Below are 15,020 nucleotides of genomic sequence, written 5' to 3'. Positions count from 1 at the left end.
CAAAAAATATGATTTGATATGATTAATATATCTTAGAAAAATCATGTCTTTTTTTGCGGAATTAAATGAAGATAATTTTATATGAAAATTATAGATCTCGACGAGATCTACAACTTTCTAGTTTTGAGTTTTTTTTCATTTGAAGTCGTTAAGATGCTCAAAAAAATTAATGGCATATTTAGACTTAAGGGTATTTTCGACTTTTCACACCTGCGGTTTGACGGCGTTAGAGCCCAAACTGACAGCAGTGGCATAGAGGGCACAAGAAAGTTGAAGCAGTGGCGCTGAAGACCGCTGAACTTTTTTAGAGACACACAAAACATTACGATCTTTTTAATGACACACAAGGAATTTCCTAGGCAGTTATGTTTGCTAAGACTTCATCCTCGTCAAAGGCTAGGTCATCATGAGCTGTAGTAACCGGTTCTATTCAAGAGTCTCTAAAAATTCTCTAGGAACGGAAATACAACCATCTATAATTCAATTTTTAGGGATGGTGAAAAACACCAACTACGTCTAAAGATATTTTAAAAACTTAAAACAGGTATTAAAAATAAAAACATTTTTTAATCCAATGAGAAATCATGCAGTAAATGTTATTCTTTTACCCTAATGCTTCTTTACGGTCGCGCACGATCTAGCGACCTCGCATGCACATCCAATCTACCGTTGATTTTTATTCTTGGGCTTACGCTGCCATGCGGTTCCGGCGTTCGACCTCCGTAATTTCCATCCACGAGGTGGGACCAACTCATTCACGCAGATTTGTTATCCACCGATTGTTCAAAAGGCGCGAGCTTCCTCGCTACCTACTCGCTACCATGGGACCGCCACGACTGCTAGAAACATCCGACCCGTGCTCTGGTGCGACAGTAGCAGTTGTAGATTTGCCATTAAACGCGTGTTCAGTTCCACCCAAAATCTCAAAAAGTACTACAGTACCTGTCACATCGAATGTTTACGACTTATGCATAGAGCATTAAATATAGATGAAAAAAAAACTAATTGCACAGTTTGGTGGGAAATTACGTGACGAACATTTTGAACCTAATTAATCTATGTTTAAACACTAATTATCAAATAAAACGAAAGTACTACATTAGTCTAAAATTCCAACTTCCTTGGAACTAAACAGGTAGTAAAAGCAGCGGTAGCAGCTTACTAGAAAAGGAAAGTCTGCTTAATTTTTTTTCGGATAAGGAGTGTGCATGCCGAAGAATAATAGCACAGTCGTGCAAGTGCGCTGGGGAACACTTTCGAATGTCCATAAAATGACAGGCCCAACCTCACGGAGCCTACCAGTACCACTGTCGCAGACAGGCGGGCCCCGAGATGCTCTCACTCCCGCCCATCGTCTCCAAAGTCCAGCCCCGCCGCCCCCAGCACCAACCACCCCCCACCACACGGAAGGGCGGAAGGCGGAAATTCCCCACGCGGAAGCGTTTGCCTCGTTGCTTGGCGTCCGTCTGCCGAAACAAAAGTCCGTCCTCCCCTCGTTGCCTCACCTCACCTCCGCCGTCGCCTCCCCCCACCCCTCCACCGGCCCGTTTGACCCTCTCCCCTTCTCGCTCGTTCCCCTCCTCCGCATGCTCCTCCGTCCCCGTCCTAGGTTTAGCGCTCCACAGAACCCAATCACCACCACCCCCGCGCCGCCGCCGCCCGAAGAGCAGTTGCCTTGCCTCTTGCTGCGGGCCCATATGGTGGCCCCCGCGTCGGCGTGAGGGCTGCGCGCGCTCGTGCTGTATATCGGGAGGAGATAGATGGGGCCCGCCGCCGGAAGCGGCGTCGTGATCAGGGCCGCTGTGGTAGGGCTCGTGCTGGTCGGCATCGCCCTGGCCCCGCCTCTGGCCGCGGCGCTGCGGCCGCTCCGGGAGCGCGTCGCGTCCGTCGGAGCCGCCGCCTCGGCCGGTTCGTGGGGCGATGAGGTGAGACTGGTGCTGCGGGACTTTGATGGGTTGGAAGCCCTTTCCCCCATTTTTTTTGTATATAACGTGCAAGGGAGTTTATGTGAAATTAGCGAATTGAGAGCTTAAGGCTCGGCGATCGGATTGGACGATATTTGGAATATGGTTGGTTTTGACTTAATTCTGTGATGATGGTGGGTTTCATTTTGTGGACTTGCACTGGAGACTGTTCCCATGGCCTGCGGTTGGATGGCTACGAATAGGAATTGGCTGTTTCGAGTCGAAGTTTGTTTGGGAATCAACTTAGTGCATATAATCCAAATAGTCATTTGAACTGCCTATGCTGTGGGTTCACTTGACTGTAAGACCCAAGTGCTTGTAAAGAGTCTAGGGAGTTAGGAGTACCCAATCGCTCATGCCATTTCTACTTTTGAATGATGGGTAGGAGATAGTTGAATGCCAGCTCTAGTTGGTAGTCTTTGGTTGTTAATGGCAGGGATGCTAGCTGATTGTAGCCCTGAGATAACTAGTACTAGCATCTATTGCTCTTGAACTTTTAACTCTATTGGTATGTTTGTGACTTAGCTAGTTGCTAATCTGTGTGTTTGTGCAGCATGCCTTCTTCAAAAGGGATGAGAACGATATAGGCCCATATTCATGGAATATTACGGGAACGTATAAAGGTAACCTCTGTTATTTCGCCCATATTCATGGAATATTACGGGAACGTATAAAGGTAACCTCTGTTATTTCCATAGTCCTGTGATGGTTATGCGATACTTGTTTTTTGAGTATTAGCTTTGGTTTCCCTTTCTCTTAAAATTGTGTTTTGTTAGCTTATGTTTCTGTTCATTACTCAATATGAATGACCATTGTTTTTGAACTGCATAAATTAGGATGATTACCTGCCTTCAGGTTTAGATATGCCATGTTGGCTGGTAGACAAATCCAAGTTAGTTAGGGTAAGACTATAGATGAAAACCCAGCAAAGGGCCATCAAAAGAGTTGGCTGGCAGACAAATAGTCAGATATACCATTTAAAGCATTGGAGTATGTCCTTTAATTCTTAAGAGTTCACTTTTGCAGTCTTTGAAATTCTATTATCTGGGATGTCTTTTCTTTTGGCATTACTGATTTTATTCTTAAGAAACCAAATGATATTTATTTTATTGTGCTATTCCAGACAACTGAGTGGCATCAAATCTTACTCTTAGTACCACTACCATATTTCCAAAATTGTGTGGTTTCTTTATTTTTTCTGTCAATATTGTTTAGAGACGTCCTTGTGCCTAATGTGTTCCTCATGTTTGCAGATAATATTGCTGAGACTCTAGAGATGTCTTGTTCTTAGGGTCCATTTATTGCTGCTATGTCCTACAGTACACATATTGGAATCTTTAACATTTTCTTCAATATTATGCTCATATGCTGTAATGACTTCAGAGAAAGATTGAAGCCATGGTCACTCCCAGTAAAAGTAGTCGTGTGAATATTTATGAATCAAATATATATATATATATATATATATATATATATATATATATATATATATATATATATATATATATATATATATATATATATATATATATTATGTGATCCAATGTTAAGTGCACTGGCTCAATCACCATAGTCTTGAAATAACCTTAATAAAACATACACAACTGTGCCCCTCCTCCCCTGAGTGTACCCTATTATTGCTTTGCTATATATTGATTACTACTGTTTTTGTGTCAGTATCACTTCAATTTGTGTATAACACTGGTTCAAAAAATTTGTGTACTAACATAACCATTTTATGGTCTAGGGAGCTGGACCTTTGCTGGTGCCACAAATGGTTCATCTAGGTTTCTTGAGTTTGTGGAATCTAAAGGTGACTCAGTTCTTGAATTGTTGAGCACTCCAACAAAGATAAGTGGGGTGCATTATGTTCAGGTAGATCGAGCTCCTTTCTTATTACTATATTAGTTTTGAAAAAAAAAAAAAACTATCACATGAACCAAGTGTTGTGCCTTGGCCATACTTGCTTTTCTTTTGTCATTCTAGTTAAGCCCACATGAAAGAAATCAGGTGTTTGTTTCATTTTCAACCTGAGTTAACTGTAATCAAGAATGCTATTGCAAGCCTAGTTTGTATGCAGAGGTTGCTCTTGTTTAGGGTTATAGTAAATAAAATGACACTTTTTAATGACCAACCCTTGAGCTAACTATGATTATGGATGTTGTTGCAAGATTGATCCTTTTCCTCAGTATGCTGTACTCACTGATTACTTTCCTTACATGGACAGGGTTCAATTACATTCCATGATGTCATTGACAATGCCCACGATGGTGGAGTGGCTCAAATAAGGTTAGAAGGAGTGTACATATGGCCTTTTAGACAACTCCGCATGGTAGCAAACAGGTAACTGCCTTATTTTCTCTTTGTAACTGAAGGTCTGTTTGAATTTCATTCTCCCGTGGAAAGTTTCTTGTTAAATATAAATATTTTAGATGCCCTCCTTTTGTTGTATGACCTAGTGAAACTTTATTTTGTCCTTTTTACTTTTTAGTGGTGCAGATGGTGAACCACTTCAGGAAGAGGATTACTTTTTGTCAAATCCATACCATTTGGTAAGCTCACAAATTTAGCTTGTTTTGTTTTTGATGAGTAGTACATGGATATTATTTCATAATGTATCGTTCAAAATTCTGTTTTTTGCTTCCTGAGTTTTCACAAGCTTCTTGGTATCCATCATACCTTTGTCTAAGTTGTCTTCAAATCAAATGTGCATTTATCTAGTACCCAGAAGATCTCTTATAATTAATGAGCATGTTTATGAAATATACTTTACCTGGTTGATTTGTAACAGCTGCGGATTTTCTCCTCACAAGTGTTCCAAGAATCTTCTGAAGAGAAGAACCAAAGGAAGAATTGTAAGATTCAAATTGTACACTCAAATACTATATATCGCCTCCTGCAATTTTTTATGTGTGTTATTTCCACCTCACCAGCTCTCACATATGACATGGAGAAACATTGCAACACAGAAATAGCTGCTAAGGTTGTTCGTGTGTCATCTAACCCAAATGGTATGTAATTCCTTTATTCCACAATCAATTTGTTGTGTTTCATCATAATTTACATGTGGCAATACTAAACTGTTAGTTGGTAATTTCCTCATATTCAGTTACAGCTGAAACAGTATGTGCTTTTGTAAAAACTTATTGTTTAACTAGATGGAGAACACGAGAAGTACCGTTTGGAGGGTTTGGTGGAGAGTCCAGCTGTCGATGATGATGGGGAATGCTTCTCTCCTATCTTATTGAATGCAACTTCTTTGAATGTTGAAGTTTATTACAACAAAGCAGTTAGCTACACACTGATGGTCACTTTTGTATCCTCTGTGGCTGTTTTTTTTTTTATGTTGATTTTATCTTTATTGGTCTGTCCAGTCTGTGAATTCCTTAACTAGGGTATGGTAGATCTCTTTCCTTCAAATTTTGCTGCTGATTAGACAAATGGAGCATAGCAACACTCAATCCGTAAGCACTTCTTTTCCCTTTGTGAAACATTTAGTAAAACAAAACCACTTGCATTACATGGCTTCCAAGCTCATTTGCTTGGGTTGCTTATGTATTGCTTACAGGGAGCTGCTAAGGTTTCTATTTTAATGATTGGCCAACAAGCTATCATGGATGCATATCTCTGTCTACTTCACCTGACTGCTGGGATATTGGTTGGTGAGTACTGTTACTTGCATAATTTGTTTGTGCTCTGTTCTCTGACTTGTAACATCTGCTAATAAACTAAAACATGACCAAGTAGGATTTCAGTTTTTTTTTTGTTCAAGAATTTGTGCCTTTGTGGTCTGTATTTGGTTATATTTTCTTCAATGTTCAGTTCCCTTCTGGTCAGTCACTCAATGCATTATTCTAAAAAACTGGTCAAAGTTAGAGAAATTTGGCATAGGACAAAGCTAAAGTGAACTATATTGGGACATGGAGGGAGTATTGGCCTGCTTAACTTTTATTACCACTTCTGCATTGTGATTATAATTGACTCGAATAACACTCTTATGTGTTAACTTTCTACAGAGTCAATCTTTAACGCCTTCGCAACGGCTGCATTCTTCAAATTTGTTGTATTTTCTATTTTTGAAATGAGGTACCTTCTCGCCATATGGAAAGCAAGTAGGCCTTTAAACAGTGGAGAAGGTTGGGAGATAATGAGGCGAGAGCTGTCTGTACTTTACAGCCGCTTTTGTAAGTAGTAACTATGCTCATTTGGTTTCTTTTCACTAAGAATCACGCCGATTGGAATGAATCCTAATCAACATAGTTTGCATACAGAGTGGTGGCATGCTTCTTGCCATATATTTGTTTCTATTAGAACTTACATGTGCAATCAATCTGACCTTTCCCCTGTTAGCTGGTTCTTGTCTACAGCATACCTTTGTTGCCCCCTTACCTGCTGCATGTAAATCACATTTACCCATGTTTTAGTTGGTAGGTGAAGTACTTGGTGCTTGCTATAAATGGAAACCTGGATATTCTGTTAGAGCTTTTAGAGTGTTCATTTCCTTTGTTAACTTGATACAAGATATCTTACCCCCTCCCCACCAAGGGAAAAAAAACACTTGAAAGAACTTATAGTAGTATGTCATTATTTCAAGAGATGTGAGCTTGTTTGCATCTTCCACATACGGTACAAATTTTTACCTTTTTCTTATCCAACTTTAAGGTATTCTTTAATTTGCTTTGTGCTCTGTAGATGGCATTCTTTTGGGAGGAATCCTTCTAATGTATGAGCTGCACAATTTCTTACGCCCACTTCTTCTCCTGATGTACTCCTTTTGGGTACCTCAAATTATCACAAATGTCATCAGGGACACAAGAAAACCTCTGCACCCGCAATATATTTTAGGCATGACAGTTACCCGCCTTGCTCTTCCATTGTACATATTTGGATGCCCTAGTAACTTCATGCGCATTGAGCCCGACAAGAAATGGTGCATAGCTGTTACAGTATTCATGGGTATCCAAGCAGCAGTGCTTCTGCTTCAGCACTATCTTGGTTCTCGCTGCTTTATTCCTCGCCAGGTATTAACTATATAAGGTTTACCATCGCGCATGCATTGTGTTCTGCTGTATCATAGATGCATTTTAGTTGCCATTCATGCAGCTAATCTGTTCCTTCGAAAGCTGTTTAGGTTGCCACTGCTGTATCGAGCTGTTCCTTATATTGATGTTCATAGTGTATTTTATTAGTATCAGTTTTTAGAAGTAATCTATTGTGTCCACTTTCTACTTTTTTCAGATACTGCCTGAGAAATACTGCTACCACAGGAAGGTAGAGGATAGCACGAATCAGCCCATCGATTGTGTTATTTGCATGACTACAATCGACCTTACCCAAAGAACAAGTGAATACATGGTAAATTGTGCAATATTTTTGGCATTTCACTTTGCAGGCAGCTTTTACTGGTTACTCACCGTCCTCCCTCCCACAGGTGGCGCCTTGCGAGCATATATTTCACTCAGGCTGTTTACAACGTTGGATGGACATCAAGATGGAGTGCCCAACTTGCAGGCGCTCCCTACCGCCAGCTTAGATGAGGCTTTGTACCATATAGTTAACAAGAGGTAGGTAGCTCAGCTTATACAAGGGATCATGACATCCTGTACCTTTCCCCCCAGAAAATCTAGTTTCCGTGCCCTCCATTTATTGTGTACGTTGATGTTTATAGGTGGGAACTGAGGTACAACAAGGTGAGGCTGCAACCGTATGAAAGCTATCAACATAACTGTAGAAAAGTTCTATGCTATTGATTTCTAGAGGTCTTGTGTTGTACAAACTATTGTATCAAGCATCCCACGGAGAAATCGTCCTTCCCCGCCTATGCGGTTTTTCACTGTTGCATGCCTTTGCCTGCTACCAGTATTTCGGCCCTGCGTTTTGGTCTGAGCGTTGTACAAAGGCTGTTAACACTGAAAGAGTTCCAGATGTGCATTCTTGATTTGGTGGACGCATTCCTCATTCTACACAATGAGCAGAGCCTTTTTCTGCCCTGGAGTCACGCTGCTGACCCAGTTTGTTCTATCTGGTGTTCGACCTGACGTGTTTCAGGTACGAGACGTGCAGAGTGACGGGCAGTTCAGCACTTGGGTCACTTCTATTTTTTCCCAGCTTCATTTGGCAGTTGTAGTTGGATACGGACGAACCGGAGGCACGGGCGCATCTCGTTGCCATTTACCCTGTCGGCCTTACCCGCAGGACCGCATCTCATTGTTACCCGCGATGGAGGCGTACGGCAGTCGCCGATACCCTACCGGTCGGTCCTCTCGCCTACGAGCCAGCGGTGCTGTGCTACTGCAGGCAGAAGGCTACTCGCTGGATCTCATGGAGCGACGATAATCTAGGCTGTAGGTATTTCAAGTGCTATCGTGCTCGGGTGAGTGAATGTTGAATTGATGGTGTTCTGAATCCTTGATTTTGGTTGCCAATTTCTGGGTTTGGATGGTAATTTGGGAAAATTTTCTACACAGAGTGGTGGATGTTCCTTCCGTGGGTGGTATGAACCTCCGCATGATGATTTTGTACGAGATCTTCTAGTCGATTTGCGTGATGCCGTGTGGAATCTAAAAAGGGAGAGGGGCAATTTACAGCAAGATCTTGCTGCTGTCGGGAACCAGCTTGAGCAAGAGAAAACAGAGAATGCACGCTTCTTGCTGCTGTCGGGAAGCAGCTTGAGCAAGCGAAAACAGAGAATGCACGCTTATTAGCTAAGGATGAAGAACGTGTTGCCTCCCTTGCTAAAGTGAAGATGGAGATGCAGAGGCTTGTGTTGTTTTCTGGTGGTTATTGGGACTAGTCATGGTAGTAGTTGGTATGAGGTTAGTGTAGAAGGAAGAGAAATGCTGTCTAGATTGGGTACCCCATAATGTAATGTTAATCTCTAATGTAATGTGTAGTACTGATGTATTGTTTGGCACATTATATCTGTGAAGAGAATATGGTGTTTGTGTTTTACTGAAATATGGTAATGAACATTCTTTGAAAGTTGGAGGCTCCACATGTGGTTCTTTTACCACTATGACAGTGCTGCCAGGATTACTTCTCAGTAGCTCATCCTAGTAGTCATACAGTCTCTGGGTACTGTCCTTTTGTGGAGTCTAATACCTTCTGCATGACCATGGCCTTTGCTCTCTTGAGCTTAGCAATGTTAACATCTGCAAACATCTCTTCTTGCACAGTCTGCTTCAATGCTTCCATAATTCCATGTAGGATTGGCCATTATGAACTTCTCATACCTCTCTGCAATCCTTCTAGCAGTAACCAACCTGTTGTCCCTCCTAGGAGGACATGTGTGGAATTCATTAAATGTGACAATCTGCCAGCTCTCAGTCCTAGTGTTGGTTGATAACAAAATGACCCATGGCCAGTGCTTCCATTCACACTTTGCCCTCACTCTTGTTGGCTCATCCTTTACGAATTTGATACATTTCCTCTCAGCAAAGCCATATCTAATTATTGCCTTCTTAAATTGTTGTTTGCTTCTGAACTTCATGCCCAAGGAGAAAATTGGAGTACTTGGGCTCTTCTTAAACCTTGGTAGGCCATCATTGTTTCTTATTAATTCTCCCTCACTATGAGCTTCACTTCAGAGGCTTCTTCTTCACTGCTCTTTACATATGGAGTACCATACCCCATCTTTAATAATTTCAAAGCCGGCAAGGCAATACCAGTTGAGCCTTTCAGCACCACATCATCTAGTGTTGCACTTTGTCCCTCCTTCATCTTCTTTTTAAATCCCTGAACTTTTTGATAATTTCTGCAGCTTCATCATCGTCTTCAGAGAGCAGGAGTCTCCATGCATGTAGTCACTGTCTGCACTTGACTCTTCTTCCTCATGCGCCTTGTTCTTAGCTTTTTCTGAGTAGTACTCTTCATTTGCAGCCTCATCTTGCTGGTGGATCCTCAACATATATATCAGCCACCAATCTTTTTCGATAGCATCTGACATTTGAATGCAAGCATTGTCGTCCAATAGAACACGAAGTCCACTATCAAGTTCTTTACCAGGGGAATAACCAGTGCAGCAAAGCCCCCTCTGATATAGTGCAGTGATCTTTTAGATGACCAACAACCTCTGGCAAAGACACTTTATCCCTCTCAATGTGAGACATTGCCTCCAATCCACCAAAATAGTCCAATCTGTTACCAATTTTGACAAATTGACCATTAAAATGGAACCTCACAACAAGGGTGCTTAAAACATCCATGTCCACACTGCAAGTAGAATGCACTTCAATCAGGTGCTTAGAACATGCATCTACTTAATTAAAAACTCATTGACATAACCAACTCCCGATACATAAGTACATCCTACACTCAAATCACTTGGATCTCAACTATGCAGCACAAGTAATAAACTAAGCAACTGTGTTAATAAACTAGCCTCCAAATCAACCGTGTGCCCTAGGCAATCGAATAAACAAACCCCTAACTAAGCCCCCAACATATTCTTAACCTTACAGTACACACCAATTCCAAAGCATCAGAATATAAAATCTAAAGATTTGGGGATTAGTTGGCTTAACCTCTCCGCTGTCTTTAGATCCCAGCGTCGTGGCCTGCCCACTGACGGGATCTAGTGTCGTCGCGGTAGGGAACCTCAGTGCCACCACCTCTACTGGGAATCTTTCTTCTCCGTCGTCGTCACCGTCTTACTAGAGAGGAGAGAGAGAGAGAGAGGAAAGGAGCGACGGGAATGGCCTAGGGTTTCACTCGGCCGCTGGCCGCATCCTTTGAAACAGCGTCAGCGTGGTTGCCGTGTCGGCGGTCCACGTAGGCACAAACAGTCTGCGAAACCAACCAAGGTGCAAAAATAACCGGTTTTATAGATGAAGGAGGATAGATTCAGCGGTCCACGTAGGCACAAACAGTCTGCGAAACCAACCAAGGTGCAAAAATAACCGGTTTTTATAGATGAAGGAGGATAGATTCCTGGTTTTGTAGTTGAGGGAGGAAATTCGGACGACTGCAAGAGATGAGGGAGGAAAAATGGACTTTTGCCTTTTTTTAACGTGATCTTGTGCTGTGGCCTCTCTAGTATCTACTGGGCTCGCGTCGCACGTGAGTGCCGCGCCGCACCCGCGCTGCCGATCCGTCAGCTCCTTGCCTGGCTGTCCCCCTCTCTAGCCCGTTCGCACGTGACCCACCAAAACCAGCTTTTGGCCTTTGGTAGCTTCGGCGTCCGGCTAGATTCGGGCATTTCTTTTTAGTAAATAATGCAAAAAGGAGTTTTTTAATTATTTGGAACGCAAAGCATTTTCGAAAATCGGCTCACATCCGAGTGCCGCCTAAATTTCTTTTGAGTTTAAGCTTAAATCCTGACCCACATCCTGGCACTTCCGTTATTATTTCTGTTTTAAAATCAGGGTAGGAGTTGGACATTCATTTTCACAACCAGGAGAATCCGTGCAGTTCTTTTCAAATCCTCGAGGGTGGCTCGTGAGTCGTTATTGTTAGAAGGAAAGGTCTAGCACATGTATAGAGGCTGCGGTTATACCTTGCATGTTTGTTACAACAAAATAGATAGTTGAGATATATTAGGAATAGATTGTTGGAATTCCTAAATTCATGTAACTTGCCATGGTGGGGGCTTTTCCCATCTATATAACATGCAACCAAGGATCCCAGGAGGGTACCCTTGTTAACCCTATTTTTACATGGTACCAGAGCCTTCTTCCCACCGGACTATTGAAGATGGCGTTCCAATCTTCCTCTGCGTCGCCAGCCGCATTCTTCCCCATCACCTTCCTGCCCACAAACGAAAAGCTTAGCCGAGCGAACTTCCCACCATGGCATGCGCAGGTCCTGTCCGCACTGCGTGGATCGCAGCTTGCGATGTTCATCCATCCGGGGGCGGAGGCGCCGTCCCCGTTCCTTCCCCGAGAAAAGGGACAAGAAGATTCGAAGGAGCCACCAAAGCCTAACCCCGAGTTTGAGGCATGGATGGCGAAAGATCAGATGGTGCTAAACTATCTGTTCTCCAACATGTCCAAGGAGATCCTTGGACAAGTAAACAGTGAGGACACCGTGGCGGGCGCGTGGGCGGCCATTGAAAAATTGTTCGCCTCACAGTCGTGTGCGCATGTGATCTCCGCAAGGATGGCCCTCGCCACCGCCAATAAGGGCACATCCTCCATCGCTGAATATTACAGCAAAATGAAGGGCCTTGCGGACGAGATGACATCCGCTGGCCGGAAGCTGGAAGACGAGGAGCTGGTGTCCTTCATCCTCACTGGCCTCGACGTCGACTATGATCCCGTAGTGACCGCGGTCACCGCACGCATCGAGCCGATCACCGTCGCCGAGCTCTATGCTCAACTCATCAGCCACGAACAGCGTCTGGAGATGCGTAGCGGCGGCGGAAACCAGTCTTCAGCAAATCTGGCGTCCCGAGGAGGGCGCAACTATGGTGGTGGAAACCGCGGAGGTGGAGGTCGCAACAGCGGCGGTCGCGATAGCTACAATCGTGGCAACAACAACTACAACAACCGCGGCGGTGGCGGTCGCAGTGGAAGTGGCAGGCACGTCCCGTTTCAATCGGGCATGTTCTGTCAGATCTGCACCAAAGAAGGACACTCCGCCTTCGACTGCTTCAAGAGGCTTGATACCTCATATACGCCGCCTCAGAAGTTGGCATCATCAGCAACCTCATCCTCCTATGGGGTAGACTCAAATTGGTACATGGATACGGGAGCAACTGATCACATCACAAGCGAGTTGGATAGACTCACTGTGCATGACAAATACCACGGTGGTGAGCAAGTGCACACTGCCAGTGGCTCAGGTATGAGAATCAGTCATGTTGGTCATGGCATTTTGCGCTCCCCACGTACACACCTTCATCTTAAAAATATTCTGCATGTTCCTGATGCTAGCAAAAACTTGCTTTCAGTTAATCGTTTTACTCGTGACAATGATGTTTTTCTTGAATTTCATCCAAATCATTTTGTTGTTAAGGAACAGCCAACGAGAAAACCTCTCCTCACAGGCCAATGTGAGAATGGCCTTTATCCTGTGCGGTCGCCAAATAAAGAGGCCCTTGGAGTCATCAAGCCCACCATGTCCTTGTGGCATCATCGCCTAGGACATCCTGCTGCCGCCGTAGTTCAACAAGTTGTTCATCATCATCAGCTCCCAGTTTCACAAGAGTCCAATAAAAGTCATGTTTGCGACGCCTGTCAGCAAGGCAAGAGCCACCAATTGCCATATCCTAGATCATCCACCATTTCTGATAGTGCTTTTGATCTTGTCTTCAGTGATGTATGGGGCCCAGCACCCACGTCTGTTGGTCGCAACAACTATTATGTGTCCTTTATTGATGATCATACTAAATTTGTTTGGATTTATTTGTTGCAAAAAAAATCTGAAGTGTTTCAGTGCTTCTAGGATTTCCAAACTCTTGTCGAAAGACAATTTGATAAAAAGATTCGTTCCATCCAAACAGACTGGGGCGGTGAATACCAAGCTCTCAGTTCTTTCTTCCAACGTGGTGGCATCATGCATCGTGTTTCTTGCCCGCACGCCCACTAGCAAAACGGATCAGCTGAGCGCAAACATAGGCACACTGTTGAGGTTGGCCTCACCCTCCTAGCACATTCCTCGATGCCCCTCAAGTTCTAGGATGAGGCCTTCCTAACTGCTGTTTTCTTGATTAATCGATTACCGTCACGAGTAATTCACAATGAGACACCCTTCTATCGTCTTTTTGGAAAAAAACCTGAATACACCCTACTCCACACCTTTGGGTGTGCTTGCTGGCCTCACCTTCGTCTCTACAACACCAAGAAGCTTGCTTTTTGCTCGAAACAATGCGTGTTTTTGGGTTATAGTAACCAACATAAAGGGTTCAAATGTTTAGATCCAAAAGAAGGGCGGGTCTACATCTCTAGGGATGTCACGTTTGATGAACAAGTGTTTCCTTTCACTTCTCTCCATCCTAACGCTAGTGCACGGTTGCGAGCTGAACTTGCACTTCTTCCAGATGTCCTAGTCAATCCATCTAGTACTGGGGATGCACAAATGTCTGAGCCCGGGCTGTTTTCTCCATTACCTTCTAATACTTCACGAGTTTTTGCTGGAGATTGAAATGTTGCAGGAACAAATCTTGGCGCAATGCCACCCTCATGCAGCTCGGATTTTGGGCGTCATTTCATGTGCCTCCCCACTGGGGACAGCAGCATGCCCGAAGTGGATCTCCCTGGCATAACAGCTGATCCAGCCGGCGCATCTACTGCGGGATCAGCGCCCGTCCTGCTTGCCGACCAGTCTTCGATGTCGTCTCCTTTCCTGAGCGGATCGTCTATGCCCAGTTCTGATGGTGCCGCATGGATTGCACCGACGGAGAGTGGGGGTCCGCCCGATCTGCCTGCGGGATCTGCTGCTCCGTCGTCGTCTGTGGTTTCGCCCGTGGCCTCCTCATCAGACACTGCGCCAACACTGCAAGGGCTGATCACCAGGTCTCAGCGAGGGATCAACAAGCCAAAGGTCTATACCGATGGCACTGTGCGATGGTGTCAGCTTGTCACCACCCTCTCCTCTCATGAACCTAGCTCAGTGACAGAAGCACAAAGTGATCCAAAGTGGGTATCGGCCATGACCCTTGAGCACCAAGCTCTCCTGCACAACAAAACTTGGCATCTCATTCTCCACCAAAAGGTAAAAATATCATTGGGTGCAAATGGGTTTATAAGATCAAACAAAACTGATGGATCCATTGATCGTTACAGAGCTTGCTTGGTGGCCAAAGGGTATAAGCAACAATATGGAATTGACTATGAGGACACTTTTAGTCCAGTTGTTAAAGCTGCAACTATTCGTATTGTTCTGTCTGTTGCCGTGTCCAAAGGGTGGTCACTGAGGTAGCTCGATGTTCAAAATGCTTTCCTCCATGGTGTTCTTGAGGAGAAAGTCTATATGCATCAACCTCCAGGGTATGAAGATCCCTCTCGACCCAACCATGTTTGTAAGTTGGACAAGGCATTGTATGGGCTCAAACAAGCTCCTCGAGCGTGGTATGCTCGCTTATGCAGTAAGTTGCAACGTCTTGGCTTTGTGCCTTCC

The 15,020-nt window shown here is 44.0% G+C and overlaps 1 protein-coding gene and 1 non-coding gene across 2 annotated transcripts; both read left to right on the top strand.

Annotated features, from left to right (window-relative positions):
* Positions 1-1,380: 1,380 nt before the first annotated feature.
* Positions 1,381-7,788, top strand: LOC136483651 (transmembrane E3 ubiquitin-protein ligase FLY2-like). The gene is made up of 15 exons (XM_066480776.1): positions 1,381-1,925; positions 2,518-2,587; positions 3,712-3,839; positions 4,192-4,307; positions 4,456-4,516; positions 4,756-4,819; positions 4,898-4,975; positions 5,123-5,280; positions 5,369-5,428; positions 5,533-5,626; positions 5,981-6,148; positions 6,657-6,985; positions 7,203-7,319; positions 7,396-7,528; positions 7,633-7,788. The coding sequence occupies exons 1-14, from the start codon at positions 1,761-1,763 to the stop codon at positions 7,495-7,497; spliced, it is 1,710 nt and encodes a 569-aa protein (XP_066336873.1). The 5' UTR covers positions 1,381-1,760; the 3' UTR covers positions 7,498-7,528; positions 7,633-7,788.
* Positions 7,789-12,155: 4,367 nt separating this feature from the next.
* Positions 12,156-12,294, top strand: LOC136484592 (small nucleolar RNA Z247). Its single transcript, XR_010766100.1, has one exon. It is a non-coding gene; the product is annotated as a small nucleolar RNA Z247 (small nucleolar RNA).
* The last annotated feature ends 2,726 nt before the right edge of the window (positions 12,295-15,020 follow it).

The sequence above is a fragment of the Miscanthus floridulus genome, chromosome 9 (genome assembly GCF_019320115.1).
Source record: "Miscanthus floridulus cultivar M001 chromosome 9, ASM1932011v1, whole genome shotgun sequence".
NCBI lineage: Eukaryota > Viridiplantae > Streptophyta > Magnoliopsida > Poales > Poaceae > Miscanthus > Miscanthus floridulus.
The sequence above is the reverse complement of the archived record's forward strand: the minus strand, read 5'-3'. Positions and strand labels throughout refer to the sequence as shown.

What these genes read in the sequence shown, in the direction of transcription:
- LOC136483651 (XM_066480776.1), top strand. Translation starts at nt 1,761, where the DNA reads ATGGGGCCCGCCGCCGGAAGCGGCGTCGTGATCAGGGCCGCTGTGGTA. An exon ending in GTGGGGTGCATTATGTTCAG is followed by an intron (nt 3,840 to 4,191) that starts GTAGATCGAGCT and finishes TTACATGGACAG; the next exon opens with GGTTCAATTACATTCCATGA. An exon ending in TGTACTTTACAGCCGCTTTT is followed by an intron (nt 6,149 to 6,656) that starts GTAAGTAGTAAC and finishes TGTGCTCTGTAG; the next exon opens with ATGGCATTCTTTTGGGAGGA.